Source organism: Kogia breviceps, chromosome 14 (assembly GCF_026419965.1).
Source record: "Kogia breviceps isolate mKogBre1 chromosome 14, mKogBre1 haplotype 1, whole genome shotgun sequence".
NCBI lineage: Eukaryota > Metazoa > Chordata > Mammalia > Artiodactyla > Physeteridae > Kogia > Kogia breviceps.
In genome coordinates this window covers 39,667,502-39,693,904 of record NC_081323.1, presented here as the reverse complement: position 1 = coordinate 39,693,904, position 26,403 = coordinate 39,667,502, and the positions used below count along the sequence as shown (strand labels likewise).

At 42.6% G+C, this 26,403-nt stretch overlaps 1 protein-coding gene across 7 annotated transcripts in view; it reads left to right on the top strand.

Moving 5' to 3' along the window:
- The window catches only part of PLCB4 (phospholipase C beta 4), a 436,230-nt gene that overhangs the window by 305,047 nt on the left and 104,780 nt on the right, over nt 1–26,403 (top strand). For all 7 annotated transcript variants that reach the window (XM_067012117.1, XM_067012114.1, XM_067012118.1 and 4 more), the window contains 2 exons: nt 18,984–19,063; nt 21,785–21,838. In XM_067012117.1, the coding sequence (XP_066868218.1) occupies nt 18,984–19,063; nt 21,785–21,838 (134 nt within the window). The remainder of the gene's footprint in view (nt 1–18,983; nt 19,064–21,784; nt 21,839–26,403) is intronic.

The window sequence follows — 26,403 nt, the reverse complement described above, 5'->3', positions numbered from 1 at the left end:
CTTATTAACTAAGGGTTTGGCATTCCCTGGGTGGTCAGATTGATTTGCTTGTTTTATGCCATCTGACAAGTCTTGGTCTGACCAGTGAAATAGAAATTTTAAGAGGGTTTCTAGTACAGAACTTGCTTAGGAGTATTTATTTGAGATTCTTGAGTCTGTTCTTAATTCCCAGGCTTTTAGGATACTTACAGTCCAATGATTCTGAAAAATTCACTTAACTAAACATTTAATCCAAGCAGATGGGCCAACCTTCAATTCATATCCTCTCCATGGAGGACCAATACACGTGGAATCTTTCCTGACTCTGAGAAAGCCATCTTACTTTGTTTGTTCATCCACTTCCTAAAAGGGTTCTATGGTATTTTTTCTTCTTATTTCAAGGAAGCATCTTAAGAATCAATAAAATTTGACATGAAATCTGACTTTCTTAGAGTTAAGCTTTCAAATAAATACAAAATGTTTTCACAGCACACAGGACAGTAAAATGATTGTGCTTTTTCTTTTTTCAATATAAGATGTCACCAGACATCTTTGTAGCTCAGCTTGTCTTTTCTTCAATCACCCGCTCTGCTTAAAGAATAAATAAGCTTGGGCTTCCCTGGTGGCGCAGTGGTTGAGAATCCGCCTGCCGATGCAGGAGACACGGGTTCGTGCCCTGGTCCGGGAAGATCCCACATGCCGCGGAGCAACTAAGCCCGTGAGCCATGGCCGCTAGGCCTGCGCGTCCGGAGCCTGTGCTCCGCAACGGGAGAGGCCACAACAGTGAGAGGCCCGCGTACCGCAAAAAAAAAAAAAAAAAAAAAAAAAAAAAAAGAATAAATAAGCTTGCCTGGCCACTCTACCTCTTTACAAGATTTGAGCTCAATTCTATAGACCTTTCTCCCCTACGAAATAAATATCTAACGGTATCTAAACATTTCACCCACATCCTTCCAGTTGCTGAGTCCACAAACACCCTCCTCCAGTGTCCTGATCGGTCCATTAACGAACACTCTTGGATCTAGGATCTAGCTGCTTCTACCACCAGCATCACTACAACATTCTCTAGGCCAATACCATTTCCCCCCCTAATTGGCATCTGTACTTTGGCCTTGCCCCTTGCAGTCTGTAGCTGAAGGGATGTTTCTGAAATGTAATTCAGGTCACATCACTTTGCTGCTCAGAACCCTGCAAGGCTCACAGGGCCCAACAAGAATCCCCTCTCACTTCCCTTCCTCATGTTGCCTTCATCTCCCTCTTCCCTCCTTTGTATTTCCTTCCAGCCTCAGGGACTTTGCATGTGCTGTTCCTTTTGCCTGGAACATACTCTTTCCCAAGTTGCATGCAGTGCATTCTCCCTCACATTTCTCAAATCTCTCCTGGAACATCACCTTAGCTTCCTGCATCATCTCCCCTCAGCACATCCTAACTCCTTATTTTGCTGTATTTATCTTCCTTGCAATTACCACTATTTTCATGCCATACATTCATTTACTGCCTTCCTCCCTGCACACGAAGGCAACATCCTGCTCGCTGCTGCATCCCCGACATCTAGAACATTCAGTGCCCAACATTTAGTAGATGCTCAATACATACTTGTTTTATTGAGGTCTTTATGTTGACTGAATCCATAAATTCTAACCTAGGCGATAAGGTTTTTTACAGTTTAGCTCAAAGAAAAGCTAAGAGAATTATCTTTGGACGAGAAGCCCAAGAAAATGTGATTCAGTGATAGTCCAAAAGGTCTGGGATTCCATGGTGTTATTTTTAGAGTCACTTTTCAGGATGTAATGGGACTGTTGCTAAGAATCCATGACAAGCCTGGAGGTTGTAACCCCGGTGTCTTGGCGTCTTTCCAATTTAGATCATTATTTTCTGCTTCCCTAAATCCTTCCTGTCATTCCAGTTAGAAAATTCAGCTTTCATTTCCTCTCCTTAAAAACTTTCTGTTAAAAGAAATTGCTAACAAATTGCTGGCACTTTTCCCTCAAATGCAGTGTGCCTTTGGGTAATAGGTGCGTCTGATTACATCTATGAAAAAGCGGCCTCATGAAGGAGATATTTCCTAATTTTTTCTAAACTGTGTGTAATACAGCTTTTTCTCTGAATCCTACTCATCTCTCTGCCCACTGTTTTACCATAAACCCTACCAAATATTGTAATAATACCAAATATTGTAACAATTTTCTTTAGTTAGAAAAGCAACTCAGTTTCTCTGATGTATTTTTTTCTCTCTTGGGATACAACTAGTTGGGGAGGATTTTGTCCCTGGTGTGTTGAAGGCAGTTCAGATGTCTTTCATTAAGCTACAGCTGGCTCTACACAGCAAAGTGCAAGCACAATCACTGTACATCAGATTGAAAGGCAACCATCATTGAAAATCTCCGCAAATAAGTCTGTTATTTTATACCAAGTTGAATTTTACGTTGATTACAAAAATAAGCTGTAACTATGAAGTTCAAAATGCAAAGATTTGGATTTAAGTTCAGACAGTTTCCAGACTGCTCATTGTACTTTCTGCAGGTTGTAAATATTTGGCAAACTCCGTAAATTATGCTTTGTAACCAAGTAAACAAATAAGCTCATGACCAGGTACTATAGAAATTAAATTACAAAAATGTTATGTGTTATTCTTGTAGACAAAAAAGATAAGGTCAGGTAGTTTATTACAGGGGATAAAATCTTATTTTAGTCAATTGGGTTGAATCACAATCGCTCTGCTGAACTTGAATTATGTTGAGTAGAAGAATTTATGCAAAGGTTCTTGGAGAAGGGATTTATTCTTCGTTTGGCTGGGGAAAAAAAATATCAAGTTCATGTTTAGTCAGTCCCTCCTACTGGCTTTGCTAACACCCTGCAGAGCCCCGCTCCCCTCAACTAGTTCCTCTACCCCTGGTCAGGCACAGACCTACTCAGGGGATCAAAGTAGAAGCGTCACCTGGGACCTTCTTAAAAATGCAAATTCTTGGGCCTTATGCCAGCCTAATGAACCTGAAATTCTCAGGATGTAGCCCAGTTATCTGTTTTTGTTTCTGTTTTTGTTAATTGAAGTATAGTTGATTTACAATGTTATATTGGTTTCAGAGATACAACATAGTGATTCAGTATTTTGATAGTAATAGTTTAACTAGCCTCCCAGGTGATTCTGATGCTGGTTGAAGTTTGAGTCCCATTGGTTTAGCATACAAATGGACTTGGTCCAAAAATCATAATGATTTTGAACCCAAACAATTTTTTATCAAATTGATTGACTGCAGCATGCAGGTAAATCTGTAGACCTATCGATCACTGGTTAGAATTCACTGAGAACACAGAAAGCACGATTAAAATTAATTCATTTCTATGACTCTAGAAAAAAAGCTATTTCTTAAAATGCAGTTTTAATTGTATTATATATGCCAGGGATTCTTAAAGTGTGGTCCCCAGACCAGCAGCTCCAGCAGTACGTGGGAACTTCATCTGAGATGCAGATTCTCAGGCCCTGCCCCAGGCCTGTGGAATCAGTACCCCGTGTTTTAAATAGGCCTCCAGATAAATGCTCAAGTTGAGAACTACTGCCCTGCAGAGAAGTTCCATAAGGAGCAATTATATCCTGCTTCTCTTGCAGAAGTCTTGAAGTACTTACATTAACTGCTCTGCTGCCCAGACTCACCTGAGCTGATGCCTGCTGAATGCTAAAGGAGCTAAATTGTAAATCTGAACTTTCTATCCAGAGTCCAAGCCCCAATATACTAATTGATTTAAGTTCTTCACCACACTGTCTCATGGTGTTTTGAGGCTCAAGTCTGGGATGGTGTGTGTGTGTGTGTGTGTGTGTGTGTGTGTGTGTGTGTGTGTGTGTGTGTGTGTGTGTGTGTGTGTGTGTGTGTGTGTGTGTGTGTGTTTCATGTTTCCAAGACTGAAAGTTGGCACGTTCTTGTTTTGTTTCTTCTTTAAACCTTTCTTAAGGACAGAGCTGTGAATCAGAGCGGAGCAGATGCGTGGGTGCGTATTTGTGAGCTTTAAATGTCCTCATCTCACCTAGATGTTTTCTTCCTGCCAAATAAATATAATGGGGTTCATTTGTTTAATTGCTGGGTTGAACGTGGCAGCCATCAAACTCTGGTTCATCAGTGAATCTGTGGAGTGGGTGACACTTGTCTCCTGGGGCCTCCCACGACCACGTGCCATCTCTCTTGCTCTCTCTTCCTTCCTCCTTCAGTTCTCATGCTGCCCTTGCCAGACCATTTGTCCCAGGATCCAGTACTTCAGTGTCTGACCCATGGTGGCGCTCTCTGCACTCCGGAATTATTTCTTTGTCTCTGTATTTCCAAAAACTGTAGTTCCCTTAGACCAGAAGTTGTGGACTCAGAGATGCCCTCAGGAGCCAGGGAGATGATGTGAATAATAAAAGGTGCCAGGAGACAGATAGAGATGGAGTGGAATTTAGTGAAGTGGGGTGTGCATATACGATCTGGGGGCACTTACTTCCTGCCAGTTTTCCAACCATCAGAGCATGGCCCTGAGGTTGCTAGATTGTTGGTGGTGGTGGTGTTTCTTCCATGAGATACTGGACATCTGGATTTTTTATATGAAATTTCCTGATGTTAAAATGTTGACAAATATATTCATTTTTGTACACGCTGTGTGTGCCATACGACAAACATGTCTGTGGGTCATTTAGAACTTCAGCCCTAGACATCAACCAGCATGCAGCATTAATGTATTTACACTAAAATGAACACTAATATTTACTTAATGAGTTCACCTCACTGACATTTTAAGTGAAGATGCCCATTTTTGCCTTTTTTCCTTCCTTCATTCAGCTTTTTAATCCAATAATTATTTTTGGGTGAATTATAAACTTGGACAAATCATTTCCTCTACATGGGCTTTCTTGTCCTCGTTTGTAAAAGGGAGTTGTACTGAATAACCCTTGAAGTTACTTGCTCCTATAAAGATGGAATTTCTTTGCAAAAAAATATGTACTAGACACTAAGGAGGGTACAGGTTAGTTGATTGGACAGGACACTTGAATACACAGAAGCCTAACGTGGGTCAGTCATCAGATTGCTAAGCCAGGGGGCCCTGTGGTTGGAGAGGAGAGGGAAGTAACTTCCATAAAAGCAGCAGGATATTGTACCCGGGAGAAGGAGGGCTGGCTGTTCACATTATGGTGGTGTCCACGGTGCACAGTCCACCAGAGAGAAGGCTCTGCAGTTGGGAGTCGGGACGTGAGCAGAGATTCAGAAGCAGAGGAATGTTGTTGGGCCTGCCATGTTGGTCCAGTGAGAAGACTGGAGAGGACCTTTTTTTTATTGGAAACTTGGAGAGCGAGGCTTGGACTGTAGCATGCTTTGAGTGCCAGACGGAGATCCTTGTGGAATCTATTCTGAAGGTTCTATGGATGTAAGGAAGGTCATGAGTTGAGTTGTAGGAGGGATGCAACATGATCTTGACATTCTAAAAGGATGGTAATATGATAATGACATGTGGCCCAGAGCACTGCTTCTCAAAGCACGGTCTGGACCAGCAGGATCATCATGACCTGGGAACTTTTTAGAAATGCAGGACTCAGGCCCATTCTCAGACCTGCTGAATCAAAGTCTACATTTGGACAAGATCCCTAGGTACTTCCTTTGCACATTCAAATTTAACAAGTACAATTGTACCTCAATATTCACAGGGGATTGGTTTTCGGAACCAACCCCGACCCCCAAAGATACCAAAATCTGCCTATGCTCAAGTCCCTTGTATAAAATGGCATAGTACAGTCAGCCCTCACATCTGTGGGGTCCACATCAGCAGACTCGGAGGGCCAACTGTACTGCGAGAGGATACAAGAAAATCAGTTGTTCTTGGCTTCAACAAGTTACACAAGGAGGAAGACCTGAGAAACATTTGAAATCAAGAGGCTTTGTTCCTGAGTGAAGTTAGAAGAGATTTTAAGTCTGATTAACTGAGAGTATGATGCTAGCTATCAGAAATTGAGGACCTAGTTACTCTGGGGTGAGAGGGGAAGGGATAGTGAATTTAAAATATGTTCTCTGAGGAGTGTCCGTGTCATGGGACCTGCTGTGCTCACACAGTGCGAAGGATATCACCTGCTACTCAGGGGCCCTTGGGGGCTCTTCTGGGGACCAGCCCTGGCTACCTATCTCTGTGTTCCCCATCTCTAAACCCCTTGACATTCCAAGACGACTATCTTTCTTTTCTTTCAAAACCCCCGACTTTCTTAAGTAGTCCAATGTGGGTTTTTAGTGCCATTTTTCTTAGTAAAGCTCCTTATCAAAATGCATGTGCAGGAGCCCGGCCCTGGAGCTAAAGGAGGTTTACGCTGTGGTTCTCAGGAGCTTTGTCACCTTCATCAGGTAGGTTTCCTTGGGGTGGGGGAGGAGCAAAGTGAGAAAGAAGCCTTGAGTGAGGCTAGTGACCTTGTCCGCTGCCATACTGAGCAGGCTGCAAAGTCGTCTTCAACATTTGCATGGCCCATGCATTTTTATACAGTTCTCCAGTGTTTTCTGAATGCAAAAGGAGTGTTGCTCATGGTAAGGCATGCACTCCCACCACATTCTGGTCGAAAGCGCGGAAGAGTGAAAAGAAAGGAAGCCCCATGTCCCCCTTTTCCCCTTCCTAAAACCCCCACCCCCTCTCTAATGTGTCTTTTAAATGCACACACAGTTTCCTTTTATACTAAGTTGGGCTCATGCTGTTTATAGAGTTTAATATAGTACTGTATTTTATCATTAATAGTTTTTATCATGTGCATTTTCTTGGTCTTTAAAATGTTTTCTTGGGCTTCAGTGCAAGACCCCATGACCTTTGAGCTGGGCATTTTTGGTTGTTGCCCCACTCTTGCTTCTTTAGAAACCTCCCTGCCTCTTAGGTACTTCTTTCAGAATGCTGTGATCTTCACAGGGGACATGTTTTCACTGCTGAGGGTTTCATGAACTTGAAGGTTTCCTAAGCAGAGACTCCATGCTGGGCCCAGTCCACAGCTGCTCGGTTTGCCCTAATTGCAAGTGTTATCAAATGACTCCATCAAGGGAATGCAGAATGAATTACTCTAATTGCACCAGAAGTTTGGATTTCACCTTTTGGCCCCTGGGACAGAAAAATGTCACTAGCTTTAAATTGCTTCTCCATTTACCACATAGCTCCAGTTTTTACTGCTAGCAAAAAATGTTATTGTGAGTATAATGTATGTGTAACATGGGACTACACGTGTTTGTATGTTTTCTAATCTTTGGGGTATAATTTAAAGATGGGACTCATGAGGCGGTGGGTTGGACAATATAATCTAGACATTCATTTATTCATCTTTGCCTTGAGATGAAACTCTTGCCTCTGAGCACTATGATCTGGAGCAAATAGTTTAATAATCGTAATCATAATAGTGCAGCCCACGGCCCAGATCTAGCCCTCGGCCCGATTTTGTGTGGCCAGTGAGCTAAGAATAGCTTTTAAAATTTTAAAGGATTATTAAGACAAAACAAAACATAAAAACTGTGCAACAGAGAACCATATGTGGCCCCAAAATCTTAAAGTATTTATTGCCTGGCCCTCTACAGAAAAAGTTTGCTGGTCCCTAATAATTATAATAAGAGCAGCGGCAGTGAAATTTTTATTTTATATTGAATGCCAGACACTGTTCAAAGTGCTTGGCCTGCATTATCTCGTTTAATTCTCACAACAATCCTGTGAGGTGGATTATTCTCATTTACAGAGAAAGAAATAGGTCCAGAGGGGTTGAGAAACTTGCCCAAGGTCACACAGCCAGTAGGTGGCCAGCTGGTATCTTGAACCCAGGCATTGGGTCCACTGCAGATCCTGTGTTCTATCACACCCTCTGCTACAGCTCACAAGTTGAGGAATAGCCTCTTCCACCTATAACATTGTATGATTTTGCTGTACTTTTCAGGTAAATGTTTAATGTCATTGTTTCTGGAAGGTATAGTCATAGAGCAGCACTTCCCAAATTGGTGGCCCACAAAATGATTCCTCAAAAAAAGTCCACATATAAAGGGGGTTCTCTGGTCAAATGAACATGAGAAAGCCTTGTTTAGATGGGTTTCTTTACTGTAGCACTCTCAGAAGCAGAATTATTCTCATACCAGCCTTAGCAAGGAGGGGGGATATTCAGCTGTTTCCCAAGCGTACATTCATTCATTCATTTATGCCTATTGAAGGGACACAAAATCTTTCAGAACTACTGCTTTACAGAAAAAAAAGTCAGCAATGATGTCATAGAGACATTGTTCAGCCCAATATTTTTCCAGATGTATCAAAACAATATAATCTAGACATTCATTTATTCATCTTTGCCATTAACATTCTTTTTATTGTCCTTGTTTTCCTGCTGCCATGTTTCTTCCTTCCCTCCCCCTTTTTGAGGGGCAAGAACAGGGGAAGGTGGAATCTTTTCCATAAATGATAGGAAATTAAACAGTGAAACTCAAACCCATTGATTTAGATTCTTTTTAGTACCTCTTATCTTGAAAATCATGTTTAGTTTGTAGGATTACCTACAGATTTGATTTGCCTGAGCTGATAGGTGATGCTGCCTAGGAAAGGGCAGCCAGACGCTCCTTGATTGATGATGCTTATCCCAGACCCTCAGCAGGCGGCTTTGTCTGCATGTTCAGTTCTGCTCATTTTGGCATGGCTTAATTTGCCAGCATTGTCAACTGATACATGTCAGGAGGAAAGTGACCTCGGGGATCTTAAGTCCAGGCATCAGCCAAAGAAACAACTTCATGAACACCTTTTAATTCACCAACTGTTCACTCATCCCTTACCATCAGGATTTTGCAAATTTGACAGTGGAGACCAAAAATGCACTCTTACAAAACTGGTAGTTTCTGACCAGCATACAATGATCCTCTTGGTTTTCTTAAAATCTTAAAATTCTTCAATTATTTTAGAGTTCTCTCTATGGATGTCAAAGAAGTGTTATATAAAATAAACCAAATATCTCATTTTCTTTTTGAATGATTTCTGGGGTTTGTAGGAATGGAGCTGCTCTGTGAACTTTGAGGCATAAAAGAACATCACTTATTGCTTACTGTATATTGTTTATGTAGAGTGAACACAAGTGAACACAAGGCATAAATGTATTCTGAATATATATATGTATATATGATTTCTTAGGCTGGGTCTGTGAAATAAACTGATAACAGACAAATTAACAGGAGAAAAGGCATACAAATTAATTAAGTTTTCATTTTATGTGAACAGGGGCATCACAGAAAGAAGTGAATACCCGAAGGAGCAGTGAGATTTTAGAGTTTATATAGCACGTTAATAGCGGAAGGAGAGGGGGCGAAGGGTAGATGGTTTTTAAGGAAGGTAAATGGGCCCTTAGGAGAATAGACAGGAGGTGTGATTGTCTTGTGACAATTTCTATTTGGGTGTGGTGCCAACTATTCATTTTCCAGAAGGGGAGATTAGTGTTGCTTCTGGGGAGAGGATTTATGACAACTGAGTTCTGTTGGGAGGCTCAGCTTTTAGTCAGATAAGGAATTTCAGGAATTCAGATGCCTTCAGCTCAAAATAATTCTTATGCCAAAGTGGCATATTTTGGGGTGTCATATCCTGATTCTCTTCCACAGTATATTTATTGGAGTATTTGGAATTAGATGTGGTTATTTGGGACAAGATTCTATAGGTCCAAAAGAACATTGTTAACAAGGTATCAGGTTGTCACAGGTAGAGTGAGGCTTAGGTGATGCAAAAAATTGTCTCTTAGAAATGATAGTGAACAGAAACACATTTGGAATGGGAATTTGACACTTCAGCTTCTGGCTAATGACCAAGAGTATCACAGTGTCCCCTCCTTGCTGTGACTATTTAGAGATTCTTTCTGACCTAGTGTTGTCAAGATAACCAGCCAGGCTGACAGACTGTTTTGACTATCTGTGAGTGACTAAACTAATTTTGACTAGGGAAGTTATAAATATTATCCAGGCCCATCCAAGTTGGTCTTTCAAACACAGCCACCCATACTAATATATGGCAGCTCATTTCCTGCCCAAACACTGGTTCACTGCGCTGTGAAGGTGAGTTAAGAATCAGGTGGCACTTAAAGCTTAATGCATTCACTTTATCAGCGACTTAGTATTCTTTGTGAGCAGAGAACAGCAGATGAAAAACATGTATTTTCTGGAGGACACTCAGACTACGTCAAGGAAAAAAGGCCCCCATTGCTCCTTTATTCTCCCCTAATTCTCTTTTAGATTTGAAAATTTCGTGAGAACTATTACTGACTTCCTAAGGGCTTTGAGATCACTATTGGGTTGTCTGGCTACTGATTTTTTTTTTTTCTTTTTTTTACAAAACCCACATTGCTGTTTGGCCACCTACTTCAATAGTTTGCTACTGTGTGATTCTCATAGGCTCATTAATTTAACCTTCATCCTGGGTTTATCAACTGACTTTGTCTAGGACTTCAAACATAGCTCCTTTATTATGCATGCAATTCTGTTCTGTCTCTGTTACCTCGCCCTCTTTCTCTGAGGCAGCAGTTAAGGTGACTTTCAGGTTTCTTTGCCAGATTTGTTCTCATTGTCACCACTGTCATTGCCTCCCTGTTGGCCTTCTGTCCCATGGCCGTGAAGGAGTTTTCAACGTTGACATTGATCTCTTGCCAGACTGACACTTAGTACATTTTACCTGTACTTCTTTCTATCCTTATTAGGTCCAGGAGAAAGTAGTTGACATGAAAGAGAAAATTTGTTTTATTTTTTCTTTTTAACATGATATAGAAGTCAGTCTGTGATGTATATAAACAAACATCGGTAGATCTGCTACTTAATTTTAGAATGGCTTTAGCATCCCCAATGAGCACATTCAAAGGGTAAAATGTTAAATTTTGTCAAGTTCTGCCTAAATCACCAGCCTCTTCACTCTCCTGCTTCTACCCCTGGGGTTTTCTAATACCTGAGCCAGGCTCTGCCTCAGTCCAGGGTTGAATACTACAGGTGCCAAGACGTTAACGACAGGGGCACTTAGCCTCTGATCATTCCTGCCCACTGTGTTGGCTTCAGCCTTGAGGCTGAGGTCTGATCACTGACATTTGGTGCTCTGAGTCATGCTATGATCATGTACCCCATTTCTGGGAATCAGACCTCTCTCTTGTTTTTGTACCCAATTATCTAATAAATGTTCCCTCAAGAAGCCCAGGCCCTTCAGACCAGGTCTGTCCTGATGTTGTGCTCACCTCTCTCGGAACCGGGGGGTGGGGTGCTGCTACTTCTGGCAGGTTTCTGTGGGGCCATCTACTGCTGCCTGTTGAGATCCTGGAGCTTCACCCACTCCCAAGTTTCCAGTGTCTATGGAACATCCTTTTAGCCCACCTCCCTATGGTGGCTGGCATTGCTTTTATAATGCTTGTAACTTTCTTTAAAATACTTTAGCATCTACAATGATATGTGTGTGTGAATTTTAATCCAAAATAGAAGAATGGTAATTTAAAATCTGAAGTGTCTCAATTGGTAGTACTCACCCTCAAGGTGGTTAGTTAACATTTGAAAAGCTTGAATCCAAAGTGATGCCAAAAACTTGGCCTCTGTGCAGCAGCGCAGAATTGAATCTCTGAGACAGAGTTTTGGGTGAAGTAGAAAAGAATAGCTTTATTTCTTTGCCAGGCAAAGGGGGACACAGTGGGCTCATGCCTCTCAAAACTGGGTGTCTTCTCCTGGGAGGATTTGGTGCGGAGTTTTATAGCAGTGGTTCGAAGGTGGGGTTGCTGATAAGGATTAGGGTGTGTACAGGGCCTGCACTCCTTCAATCTGGCCTCAGGTGGTCTCCTAATGAATGTCTCTGGTTCCTTTAATCTGGAATGAAGAATGCTAACATCTTCCATTTGTTGGGGGTTACGGGTCTGTAAAGAGCTCAAAGGCATTGTTATGCATATCCCTTGACGGGGAGCCACAACCCTGTCCCAAGGCTGCACTATTGTTTCTTGGCTGCTCCTCCCTTGTCTCTGTATCCCCCTCCCTTCCCTGTTTAGCACCTATGCAAATCTGCCCTTTAGAACTCGGTGGAGATCATGGAGGCTGGAATCTATTCCCTACAAACAAGAAACAGGGGAATGAGAAAGGCTTCTGTGCCCAGGAGCCCCACAGGGTCCTGCTCAGTTTCAAAAGTCCATAGGCCAACAAAACCAGACAAGTATTTTCTCCAGTGGCCCCCTCTGTACCTTCTTCAAGGTTCTTTATCTCTGATTTTAGCACTGAATGCTCTGATAGGTTAGAGTCACCTGGAAGACCTGTAAAAATTCAGATTGCTGGGCCGCCCCCCTCAGCATGGCTAATTCTATAAGTTTTGGGTGGGGCCTGAGAATGGGCATTTCTAATAAATGCTATTTCTGCCGAAGGGGGAGCACTTGATAAAAGCTAGCATAATGGAGAGTAGAACTGTTTTTCCACTGATGGATTTCTTAGTGGTGTCAATTTCTACAATTTGTCTAGAAATAATGTACCAGCACTGCTACCCTTGTGTGAACAGGGCACAAAACTCGAGCAATCCCAGAGGCCTACATGCTATGTCTTGGAAATTTGTAAGATATGCAGAATCTCCAGCAGACACTAGACCTACTGGATCTGAATCTGTACATTAACAAAATCTAAAGTAGTCCAAATGCACATTAAAATTTGAAAATTACTGACCTGAGCCAAATTTAGTGCAGATGGTCTAGTTTAATGGTCCTCAGTTGTAGGTTCACACTAGAATTATCTACATTGTCTAAAAAAGTAAACTGGTGGCCCAGCCACACTCAGATTGTTAATTAGAATCTCTGTGGTTGATGCTGAGGCGTCTGAAGTATTCCCTGGGGGATTCTACTGTACAACAGCCTCTGGGAATTGTTAATCTAGTCTCTGCATGCCATCCTCATAGTTTGCTTTCAACAATGTACCAGCTGGAAGTGTCCTCCCCTTGGCCTGCCCTCTAAGTTAAATGTTGACAATTTAATGCCAACTAATACCTTATCCTAACCAAAATGAAATGATATCATTTGCCTCGGTTATATAGACCCATAAGAGATACATACAGTATCCTTACTTTAGAATCTGAGCCACTGCTTATATTCAGTGGCAGTCTAAAGCCCAAATACTGTCCTAAAACTCAGTTTCTAGTTTCATATAAAGGTATCTTTATACATTGAATATTATTAATCTGGAGATTTGTGAAAGGTTGCAACTTTACACCCTAAGACCCTGTGGAAGGAAATCTTCACTTGAAAAGCCTCATGATTTACCCCAAGTACATGGAAATGTGTCTTACTGCCCTTCTTCAATGCCCTGTAGCCTTACAAGAATTCACAGTACAAAGAGATCAAAAGATGTATTTTGAATTATATCAATTCCTGGCTTATGTTGTTTGAGCAGATTAAAACTAATCACAGATGACCCTTGAAGAATGCAGGAGTAAAGGGCGCCAATCCTCTCTGCAATCGAAAAACATCCATGTATAATTTATAATTTGCCCTCCAAACCCATGTTTCCTCCTCATTCATGGATCCTCAGTATCCACAATTCAGCATCCATGATTCAGCCAACCACAGATCGTGTAGTGCTGTCATAGGTACTGTAGAAAAAAAATCTCCCTATAAGTTGACCTATGCAGTGCAAACCCGTGTTGTTCAAGGGTTGACTGTAATTAGTAAAGCAATTAGGCACCTTGAGAATAACCAATTGAAATATGCCCTGACTTTCTGTCTCCATTTCCATAAAAAAACAAGCCCTGTATGGATCAAGGCTTATGAGTTACAGGTCCCACGAAATTCCCATGTTGTAGGGATTTCAGATGGCCCATCCATTGATGATTTTCACAGCTTATACAGGGGGAAGTTGAAAGTCACTACCTACAGCATCTCACCACATCTTGTTTCTACCCTTTAACTTCAGTCCCCTAAACGTTCAGGTCAGAACTTCTATTCTAGTGAGTGCAGATTTGTTCAGCCCAGATTGGGAGGGCATTGACAAAACCAAATAGCGATTGGGCTCTGTAAGGCCCTCACTAGAAGATAGGATATCCCAGCTGACGGCACATGCAAAAACTTCAGTTCCCTTAGGAAACCATATCAACTCTTCCTCAGTGGGCTGTGGGAAGAGGTGCTCAAGCTGGGAAGGCCCCCTCATAGCCCTGTGCTTCTCAGACTGGACCGTGCACACAACTCACATGGGCATCTTACCAAATGCAGGTTCTAACCCTGTGGGATTGGGGTGAGCCCGAAGGTGCTTCCTGGACATCTTGATGAAATTAGCCGCCCCTCTGAGTGGCCTGAGTCTAGAACAGAGCTTCCTAAAAGAGTTTGCAAAACAATCACTTGGAAAGCTCATTTCAACACAGGTTTCTGTTCCCAAGGGTCCGATTTCATAGATGGGGGCTGATGATTTGCATTGTAAAAGCTCTCAGGAGGGTCTGACTGCTGGTCACTGGACTACACCTGAGGTGGCAAGTCTCTAACTTCTGAGCCAACTTAGGTGAAGATGCCTCCACTGTCTCCACCGTAGCCTCCTCTTTGAAAAGAAACACCAGATGATTAGGGAGGTTGCTACTGAGTCTTCCCTTTAGAGAAAATTACACAGCAGGTTTAGAGAGTGTCACTGAGTTTCTGTTATTTTTTTGCTTTGACAGTATGCTACTTTGACTAAAAACTAAGAAGCATGCTTCTGGAACAAAATCTAGAGATAAGATTGAGTTGAAGGAACAATAACTCTGCTTGAAGTGGTGCTAACTGGAAAACAACAGAACTAGTTATTTTAAAAGGACAAATCTATGTGTATAGAAAAAGGCTAGAAGTGCAGATAGCAAAGTGTTGTCAGCTCTCAATATCGGTAATGGAATATGGGGTGATGTTGACTTTTTGCTTTATGCTTTTTTGCTTTACCTTTTTCTACACAGGGCATTTAAATATTGCTTTCATAACCTTAAAAAAAATTTCCAAATGTTTTTAAAGGAAAAAGCAAGATATGTGCTCTGTAAATTCACATATTTTTCAGTTAAGTTTTGTTATGTCTGTGTCTCTATACATTTGGGGAGTTATTTGTTTGTTTCTGTAGAGAGTATTTTTTAATTTCATTTTTTAATTGTTTTTATATTTTATACAACTTTTAAAGGTGACTTTCCATTTACAGTGATTGCAAAATATTGGCTGTATGCCCCGTGTTGTACAACACAGCCTTGAGCCTACCTTACACCCAGTAGTTTGTACCTCCCACGCCCCCACCCCATATCGCCCCTCCCCACTCCCCACTGGTAATCACTGGTTTGTTCTCTATGTCTGTGAGTCGGCTTCTTCTGTGTTATTCTATATGTTTGCTTTTTAACAGGAAAGGGGTTATTTTGTCTATGAGAGTCCTAGTGTTCAAGGGTGAGGCCCAGCCCTTTACCTGGAAAATGGACACCACCTGCATGATGAAAATAAGTTTAAGGAATCCCAGAGGAGAGGGTGAAAGTTCCCAGGAGAGAGTTAGGGGCAGCTCCCATTCCTCACTCCTTTCCCCTCGAACCATCCAGCACAAGCCCCCAAGAGTTCCTCAAAGGAACTTTTCTTAGAAGGGCTGAAATAAGCTTTAAGTTAATTTAGTCAGAATTGGAAAATATTGACAAATGAGAGAACAATAACCATTACAGCCTCCTGGGGAGGTGCAGAAACTGCCCATTTGGACACTGGAACCGAACTGATCCTGTGGGCTGGTTCCCCTGCATCCAGGCTGCGTGTGCCCACTCAGGACAGCCGACCAGAGGGAAGACACCCAGTGTGGTAGGAATGATACCCTGTGTCACCATGGAGCGGTGTGTGAGCTCAACGTGTGTCGGGTAATGATCTAGAAACACGCATCCTGGGGCTTGAAGACACACCTCGTGGGGCGTTACGTAGACTATTAGCGTATGAGCTTATATTCAGCAATTCAAAAAAAAAAATCTAAGTCAGTTTTTTCTGATTTTGTTAATCTGGAAACAATCAAAGAAGTTGACATGTATTTAGCTCACTTCTGACACAACTTTCCAACTAAATTCTAGGGTTCTACTGACACCTTCTGGCATTTCATCTATTTTATGTTAAAAACAAAACAAAATGCTTAACATATTTCCCACAGTCTTTTGGCCTTATTATGCCAGGTGTACATTAAGATAACAGACAGAAGGAAAGGTCTGATGGGAAGGAGACATTTGGACTAGGCTTGAATACAAATTTCCCAGACACAAAGGGCAGAGGCCGGCTGCTAGTGACCTTGGACAAGGTTGTGGACCTCCCTTTCAGCATCACCAAGAGGAGAAGCTTCAGGTTCCTCCCCATGTCCTTTAGGGCTTGTGGGAATTCGGGGGCCTTTCTACTAACTAAAGCATAAGCTGAGTCACTGGTGTGATGACCTTAAAGGTCACACTCAAGGACTCTTCCATCACAATAAACAAACAAATTATTTTCCACACTGTATTTTCAAAAGATGGATGAATGTTGTTGAAGTCCCCTCAAAGCCTGATATCTCTGTAATTTATTTTAGAAACAACTAAATCAGATTGATCATAAAGAACCAGCAAACAGTCTCAGAAATGATCCACTTTTTTGCCCCAGGAAACCATGGACTTCGTTTTGTGTTTTGGAACACGTAACAAGGCTTCAGTGCTTCCCAGTTCATGCCAACCAAATTATTGGTGCTTTTTCTGTCTCTTCTTGGGAAACTCTGTGTGGGCCTGTGGTTTGTTTGGCCAATCACAGGATATTTGATTGTCCCTAGGGAGTTAGAGTCCCATATTTATCCTGACAGAGGAAGTGAGGTCTGATGAGGAAAATAATTGAGGCGTTTCTTCAAGGCTGCTATTTCATTTCTTCCTCCTCCCTCAGAACCCTGACTTCACCATCATGCTTGCTGAGGCTTTCAGTGCTAATGACAGTCCCCAGAAAATGGCCTTTTCTCTTTGTGAAAGGAAATTTTCCTCTTGTTACTCCCAAGTCCCCCTTCACAAGTCTGTTAGGTATGACTGAGGCTCAAGGAGGAAAGCACAAACTCGCTGGTAGACTCACATCCATTAGGGTGGCTACTATCAAAACGCAAGCAAAACAGAAAATAAGGAGTTTGGTGAGGCTGTGGAGAAGTTGGAACCCTTGTGCACTATTAGTGAGATTGTAAAACGGTGCAAGTGCTGTGGAAAACAGTATGGCGGCTCCTCAAAAACTTAAAAAAACAAAATTACCATACAATCCAGCAATTCCACTTCTGGGTATATATCCAAAAGAATCGAAAGCAGACTCTTGAAGAGATAGTGGAGCACCCACATTCATAGCAGCATGAGTCATAATGGCAACACAAGCATCCTTTGATAGATGAACAGATAAACCAAATGTGGCCTATACATACAATGGAATATTATTCAGCCTTAAAAAGGAAGGAAATTCTGGCACCTGCTACAAGACAGATAAACCTTGAGGAGGACATTAAGTTAAATAAGCCAGTCACAAAGGACAAATACTGCATGATTCCACTTACATGAGGTACCTTGAGTAGTTAAATTCAGAGAAACAAAGTAGAATGATGGTTGCCATGGGTTGTGGGGAGAGGGAAATGAAGAGTGGTTGTTTAATGGGAACAAAGTTTCACTTCTACAAGATGAAAAGAGTTCCGGAGATGGATATGGATGGTGGTGACGGTTGCACAAGGATGTGACTGTTACTTAATGCCACTGAACCAATCACTTAACAATGGTTACAATGATAAATTTTATGTTATATGTATTATATCACAATTAAAATTAAAACCACACACACGTATAGACCCCAGTCATCACCTCTGGCCCTCGCAAGTGACTTAATCCCTTGGCCATGTTAAAGCTGGTAATACTATGCAATGCTGTCCAATGGAACCTTCGGTGATGACAGAAATGTTCTTTATTTGCACCGTCTGATATGTTAGACGCTAAGCCCACATTGGGTTTGAGCACTTGAAGTGTGTTGAGTGCAACAGATGCACTGAATTTTATTTTTATTAGGTTTAAATGTAATTAATTTAATTTAATTAATCTTTATTCAGTTTAATTTAGCCACATACGGCTAGTGGCTGCCATGCTGGACAGGGCAGGAAGACTGTACGTGTACATTACTGTCTATTCCAAAATATTTTCCCTTCCTCAGCACAGAGCTACAGCAGTCAGACTAAAAACCTAAGAAGGTAAGGTGCTGGCTTGTGTGTGGGCCCCAGTTCTGTATGAACCCCCAGTGTCAATTTGCTTCAAAGCATTTTGCCAAGAGTGTGGCTCTCATTTTTAGCAATTTGGTATGGCATTCACTGGCATCGGTTATTGGATCCAAGGGCAGAGTGGGCCTTAGTTCATGGGCCAGCCTTTTCTAGTAAAATGCCCTTTGGAAACCCAAATTCCTTTACTGCCACGCAGTCTTCTTCACTTTTCCTTTTAAATCCATGGAGTGATGTTATGAACTAAAACCGAGGTCCAAGTCCTTATACAGAAATCATGCAAGCACATTGCTCTTTGCTCTGGGTACCCTGGCATTGATGCCTGTTTTACTTTTTAAGGCTTTGCTGGAAAACACAGACAGGTAAGATAGGTAACAAATTCTTACATTGAAATAGTATCACACAATAAAATGGATGAACCTCGAATGCCTTCATCCTCTGTAATGAGAGTAGCTAAGTATGTCATCTTGTGTTGTATAATGTTGCTTTAGAAATAATTAATATTGCCAGCAACTGAAAGGGGCTTATATTTAAACAGGCTGCAAATAGAAGGCTTAACAAGTCAATCAGTGGGCAGCATCGCTTCGTGACAACCCAGTGTTTAATAACACTGTAGATGCCACATTTATCTTCATGGAAAGAATGAAAGCTGTTTATTAAAACATAAAATATGAGCGTGTGGAATGAGGGTGGCTGAGTGGCAGGAAGGAGATAAAGAAGAGTTTATATTATTCTTCCACGAAATGGATATGAGCTGTCTAATAAAAAACACCCAATTTAGCTCTGGCAGATTTGCTCACCAAGAACACTTTTTTCTTTCTCTTTCAGCAATGGGTCGAAGGCCTGAGATCCATCATACACAACTTCAGGGCCAACAATGTCAGTCCCATGACATGCCTCAAGAAACAGTGAGTTTTATTTGCATGATCCTTTGTTCTTGGCTGTTATCAAGCAAACAGTCAGATTAGGAGACGAAGGCTATGTATATGGACCAGGCAGCATCTTCCTTGCCTTCGCCTCTATGCTCCTGACCTTGGAGAAGATGTTGACCAATACGCACCTGTACTCTTCATGCCACCTGGCAGGGCATCTGTGATAAGCCCACAGCCTGAAACCTATTTGAAAGGAATGGTTGATGTCAGAAAGATGCTGGAACCTCAGCTCCCAAGTATCCTCTGGGTTGTGGGCCCTGTCTGTTGTGTCCCAAGACTGAGTCTGCTGATAAATAGCTCTGCATGCCTGGGGCCATATTTGGGTGCTGATGTAGCTGGAGTCTCTGTTGCATGACACTGAGAAATGGGGAGCGTGGCCAAGAGAAGCACTTTTGCAAAAGCACCGATGGCTCCAGTGGAAAAGGTGCACTGGCCCCAGGGACTGTTTAGCACACAATCAGGGATCCAAAGGTACTTTGGAAATTCAGAAAGCAGGCCTTCCTTACTCCAGCTCTGTATTCAAAATTCAGGGAGGACCTGCATGACATGGTAGGTTTTAACCCTACGAAGTTACTCTTTCCAGCTGACATGAAAGTTACTCAAGTAGAAATTCTAGCCAAAGCCCAAATCAGCCTGTTTGAAAAGCAGTGATCCATGGAGGAGTGGGGCCGCCTGTTATCACAGGGCCTTTGGCAGGCAGTTATGAGGTGCAGGAGAGAACCACACTGAGAATCTGCAGGGATAAGCCTGCATCTCTTAGCCAGGCCCGGGTCCAGCACCAAGGGTGGCCTTGGACTTCCGGGAGATGGGAGGAGAGATCAGTCCTTCGGGCATTTTGCTTTTTACTTCTGGTCCCTTTGGCAGGTGCTTTAACAGCATGGACTCTGTGCTGTAAATCCCAGGTTGGCCACTTCGTTGCTGGGTCACTCTTGGCAAATTCTTAACCTTGTGTCTCACTGTCCTCATCTGTGAATGGAGGTGGTGACACCATAAGATTCCACGCAGAGGAAATAAGGTCATGGGAGCGCCTAACCCGGTGCCTGGCTCCCCATCCCTCCTCGTTCAGTATTAGTTATTTTGATTCTGATATCATCCCTCCAGTGTTTTTCCCATTGTCTTATCAGAGGGGACTTATTTAGTCTTGTACATTCCTATTTTTTGTTCAGCTGCTTCTCCTTGTCCTCTGCAGTTGCTGTGTCATGTTTTCTTAAAAAGAAAGAGCAACCCAACAGATACTTTGAAGTTATAGAACCTCAGACTTTTGGCATGCCCACTTATGCCTGAGTGACCCAAGTCCTTGTATCTGGACACCAGATCTTATCTGCCTTCATTGGTGTCCTGCCCAGATCCCTTTCTGTGGCTGGTGTTTACCCATCCGCCAGCTGCTGGGAGGGTTAGGTCATTAAGGGCTCACACCTGCCTGCTTCTCCAGAGAATTGCCTTCTGCCTACCGGGAGTCACCGAGCCCGGGAGATCACAGGCCTCCATTGGCATCTCTGCGGGATTGGCTCCAGGAACCCTGCTGATACCAGAATCCACCGACGCGAGACCCTTAGAGTTGACCCTTCGTGTCCACAGATACAGAACCCACGGATAAGGAGGGCTGACCCTAGACTCCCCCCTTCTTCTAGAAGGAAGCCCACAGCCAATGACAGGCTGAGACGGTATACAAGAGGCCAGCCTCCTTGCCACCAAGTCTGGTTCAAATCACACTCCAGAGCTCCCTGTGGCGTCAGGACAGAGCTCCAGCTGAGAGCACAGCTTTGTGTAACTTCCTCCCTGCCTGTCTGCTTCCCTCACTCCTATGGTCCTGAAACCATCCCCTTAAAAGTAGTCACGTGTGCTTCTAGGAAGCTTGACTTAAGACAGAAACTTTACCAAATCATCATGTTCTGCAGATTGTTAGAATGTTATTAACTGGAAACAGTGAGAATGGGAGTCAGTGGCTAAGAATAATCCAAGCACCAAAGGACAAATATATGTTCTGGGTCTCCATGTGTCACGAATGCCTGGGGAAAGCAAGGCGTTTTTCACCATCAGTTTGAGTTGATGAACTTCTCTGACTGTTACAAATTAAGGATCCAGATCCCTTTATGGAGCTGGGTCCACCCATCCACCAGTTGCTGTGAGGATTAGGTCACTAAGGGCTCACACCTGCCTGCTTCTCCATCTGTACTTCACTACACTTAGAGCAGGAGCTGGGGCTGGGGTGGAGGGGGTCCCCACTGTCCTCAAGACTAGGCTGGCTGGTACTTGCATTTCTTACCCCCTTAGTAGATTATTAAAGAGCAACAGTCAAGATGAAACCAATCACCAAATAAGTGCCTACAATTTGCTTTGATCATGCAAATTCCCAATTTTCTGATTCATCTAGGATTGCCAGATAAAATATGGGACTCTCAGTGAAATTTGAATTTCAGATAAGTAACAAATAATGTTTTAGTATAAGTACGTCCTATGCAATATTTGGAACATACTTGTGGTAATTTGTTTGTTGTTTATCTGAAATTCAGATCTAACAGAGTCCTATATTTTTGTTTGCTAAATCTGACAACAGTAAATTCATCTCACAGTGTGTAATTGTCTCTGGTTTTCCGAATAAGTGTTCTTTGTTTGAATGAACTTTTAAAGTGCTTAACCAGATTGAAGCTATTTCTCCCGAGAAACATTAAAACAGTTGTTACTGTTGTTTTCCAGCTGGATGAAATTGGCATTTATGACCAACACAAATGGTAAAATTCCAGTTAGGAGGTAAGTCAGTTATTCTTGTCTGCTCTGCACAGCCTGGGTCAGCCCTTGTGATACCAGCCCACAGAGAGAGCCCCCCACAAGGACTTGTTAATTTCTTTAACTAAAGATATTTCTGGAAGCTTAGTTTGAATCACATCATCAAATGCTGTGTTCAATTTGTAAAAATCACTTATGGACGTAAACTTGCATTTTTCCTCGGAACGGGTAGCGTTAACTCTGATAAATTAAAGAACATCTGAAAATGTAGCAGTATTTTTTAATCTTCAGCTAAGTGGGTTTTTAGGATTCAGGTATCTTTCACCTACTCGCCCTGAACAACCTTTAACTAAAATTAAAGAAGTTTATATTGTGCACCTACAGTGGAAGTGTATGGATGTGTCTTAGGAAGTGTGATGCCTCTAGACAGTGCATCTCATTCTGGGCTTCGCTGGTCCTCTGGTGCCCAGGACGAGTGGACTTGGTGTCTGGGTATGCTATCAGTGACACCACATGCCCTTCAGAGCTGTCGCTTCCCTCCTCACCCTGCCCAAGGTGAGGAGACAAGGGAGAAACAGAGACAAGGGAGAAAATGGCAGGAAAGCCTGGGTGGAGTCAAGAGTGAAGAGAAGATGAACCAGAAACGGCCTTCACACCTGTGTTTCAGTACTTAAGCTGATGTACTTCACCCTCTGAGGATCTCTCACACTCCCCGTTTTTCTGCCTCTCCACCCCTTCCGGCGTTAGGGCCGTGGTCTGTGGGTCCAGTTGCAAGCTCTTGCGACAGTAGTGATGGGAATTCTTTACCCAGCTCCCCAAGTGTTGTTTTTTCGTTGGTGTTTGTGTAAGCATTTGATGAAAATTCCAGAAGCTGAACGGGGCCCCAGAGCATCTGCTGCCCACATGAAGCCAGGGGTATATTAGGATTCAGGAACCTGAATTAAACATGAGTTCCCCAGATACCGACCCACTCTTATAGAATTCTCCTGACTCGCATTCAAGTTGACCTCTTCCTGGACACTTTAGCAAAGAAGCCAACGACAAATAACAGACAAAACCCAGAACTACTGGGTGGAGTCGTGTCTTAGAACCTCTCTATCTTCCAGAGGTGAGGTGGACAGGTCACCAGCTGCACAGCATTTGAGGGAATGCACTGGAGCCGAGACCCACTGATCACACTCGGCTATTTCTGCCTCTTCTTTCTCTCTGTCTCTTCCCAGACTTGAAGCTTCCATTCTGCATCCCTCTGAGACTATCTCCATACTCCCTCAATGTCATTCTTTTCACATTTGAAAGAACTATCCTAGAGGTCATCATTTTCCTTAACTCCATGTTTTGTAACCTTCGTGGACTAAGGTATCCGTGTGACACAACTGATGTATCAATGGGCAAACGAAAAGCATACACATCATAAAGAAGACCATGGCAGTATTCTTTTTATTTAACCTTTTATTGAGGGCTTCCAGGGTTATCGACCTCATGCATCTGTTGTGGTCTTTACACATCTATATGTAGGATTCTCTGCTTTTTATTTAATAACTTACTAGCAAGTCAATTTTGCGTTTACTTTAGAAGTTTAATAAAAGCCCCACTAGCACCCTTGACTGATGGTTGTTGGCAAAGGCACTTTACCCTGATCCTTATTTTATTTAAAGCCCTTTGCTCTGTTGAGAATAGCAGGACAATTATTTTAATGAATCTCAGCATCCTACAGCTATTACCAAATATATAGTGCATTTTTATTTAAAAATCAGTATTGAAGTAATAAGTCCAAACTTAGCACAGATAGCAGTGTGAAGACCAGAAATGTAGGTTGGATCAGTTTTTACATAACTTGCTCTCCTGATTTTTCTCCCAAGATAAGTTTCAGGAAATGGACAAAATAGAAACACATAGATTGTAATCAAAGCACTCCTAACGAGCAGTTCTGGTGTCATCTGTACACATGCTATGAATCAAGACATTGTTACACAAGCTTGGAAGCCTTTGCTGATTCCAAAGATCTTTGTGCAGCATGTTCACATATAAAATTGTTACCCCCCTTTTTTTGTAGAAATAGCCTAGATATTTTGTCTTCTTCTTTAGCTTTCTCTGACGTGAACTCTTTGCTGCCTGACAGCATTAACAGGTGTTTGACACAAGACATCTGTGATCCGGGGGCAGTTTGTCAGAGTTGATGGAGAATTGATACCAAGCCAGCAAAAAGCGATAAATCTTTATGTGGATGAGCTGCCAAGGGCAAGGTGGAAATTGTTCTGAATGTTTTAATGGATATGAAGAGTAAACACTTTAAAATGTCATTTTATCACTATAATTCTGGAGTTTTTAAAATGGAAACTCTTAGTGTAGTGTGTGTGTAATATTAGAGGGGATCTGGCTTCAGGGTCATTAGATCAGCTTGAGAGTGGCCACTCCTTGTGAGCTGTAACCAAAATTTAATGTCCAGGAAGGATAAGGGAAGAAAGTCTTTACCTCCCTCTTCTCTTTTCTTTCTTTGTACATCATCTTATGCGGTCTGCCTTTCTCCCAAACTTACAAACTCACACTCAGTTTACCTATCCACTCAGACCAAAGCTTTGAAGGTCACTCTTTTTTATTTTTTTTAATTGCCATTTCCCATTCCTTGTAACATGAAGTTGGAACCAACAGCTATGAGTAGAAGGAGTCCCAAGGGAAACAGATGTGTTAAGAGGGCTAAGACATCAGGGGTGGTCATAGCAGCCCAACTCCCTCATAATCCATCCACATCCTGGAGGCCCAGCCTGCCTATGATGAGGGTCTGGTTCTGCAGGGGGCTTCACTTCATGAACACTCCTTGACTGTTTCAGAAGATGGTATTAAAACCATTGGATAGATTGTAGACCCTTTGAGGGCAGAGTGAGACTCCCTGAGTTTCTAGGGTCATTGCTGTCTTGGTTGCCTGTAAGGTCTGCTGGAACAGGGAATTTAATCAGATGGACGGGGTACCACTTAAGGGTATTTGCTTTTCTAGCATTTCCTTTGGGGTAGGTAGTGTGTTTTGCTTCAACAGAAACTCTGACCACCTGTAGCTACGAAGCACTAAGCTGTACTCTTTGGGTCTGTGTATAAAGCGTTGAATAAATTGCAGTCCCTTATACACACTCTAAGTGCCCATGAAATGCCCTTGATGGTGTCTGAAATGCCCCCAGCCTGTGCTAAGTGTGTTTCTTTCTCTCAGGACCCTAGTTAAATGCTGGGCCTCCGATGCAACTGGAAACTCAGAGAATTCACCTTTGCACCACAATTCACTCACCCCTAAGCCGAATCCATTTTGAGGCCCAAGAATGACTCTGAAAGCTGCCTGGAGAGAAGGCAATAAAAGAGCCCCATCCCCGCTCCTCCCCACCTCCAGGGAAATGGTCTCTTCTACTTCCTTGCTCCTATTTTCTCTTAGAATGAGGGGAGCAAATCTGTGTTGAGCTTGCCCAGCCCGAGCCGCCTCGTGAAAAAATGGGCCTGAGAACGAGCCCTTCTGACCATCATACCACTTCTTGCCTTTATTTATTTTAGCTACTTGGCAGGTGGAATCTTAGTACCCTGACCAGGGATTGAAGCCGTGCACCCTGCAGTGGAAGCACGGAGTCCTAACAATTGGACTGCCAGGGAAGTCCCACCTCTTGCCTTTATTATCTTCTTTCATGTCTCTGGGCTCTGACTTTATCCTCACTGATATATTCCCATGTGGATTTCCCTCCTTCCTAGCCCTGGACACCCTATTTTCTCCTTCTCTCAGTTTCTCTATCTCCCACAAATGCTTGGACAGACTACTCCCAAAAGATGTCCTTGTTCTTCTTCCTATTTCTTGACATTTCCCCAAGCCCCAGCCAAGATTCAATTCCTACCAACTCTCCCTTTCCTCCCCATTCCACCCCCTCCCCAACACCAGGTTGTTTCACCAGAAAGGCTCAGGCCCTACACCTGCTGTATTCATGACCGTGTTCATCAGTTTTCATCTCCTTTATGGGGCCTGTTGAAACCTAACAGAAGCTGGAGTTAGCTGAGATTCCTCTGAGATTGCTATGCAGAGAGTTTCCTCCTGTTACAGGTGCCAGACATCCCAAATCCTGCTGGAACCTGCAGCTCTCACATTAACACATACATACTCTGTTTCAAAAAAAAAAGACACACTGAATAGCCACTTTCCCCTATTATAAAGAGCAGGTAAAGTGCTTCTCAGCTCAGTCCAAAGTATGAAAATTCCATGAACTCTAGAGAAGTTGGAAAATGTGGGCATAGCACCCTTGACCCTAGAAACTGTTTTACTTAATGTCATATATGTATGCTGTACCATGTCTGCAGATTTGTTCGAGAATTCATAGGCCTCCCTATATTTGAAGACAACTGTCTCAAACATTCTTAAAACTGTACTTCTTGAAGTATTCTTAGACCACGTATGAAACAATAAAGCTTTGAATGAACACATAGCAATTCGTTTACCTACAGCTAGTTCTTCCCAGTCTCTTCTGGGAAGTTGTACTCTGCAGCTGAAGTGGTGCTTTCTCCCACTCATCAAGATTAAATGGTGGTCACTGCTTACATTGGGTGCTTGCCTTACACTTAACGCAAAT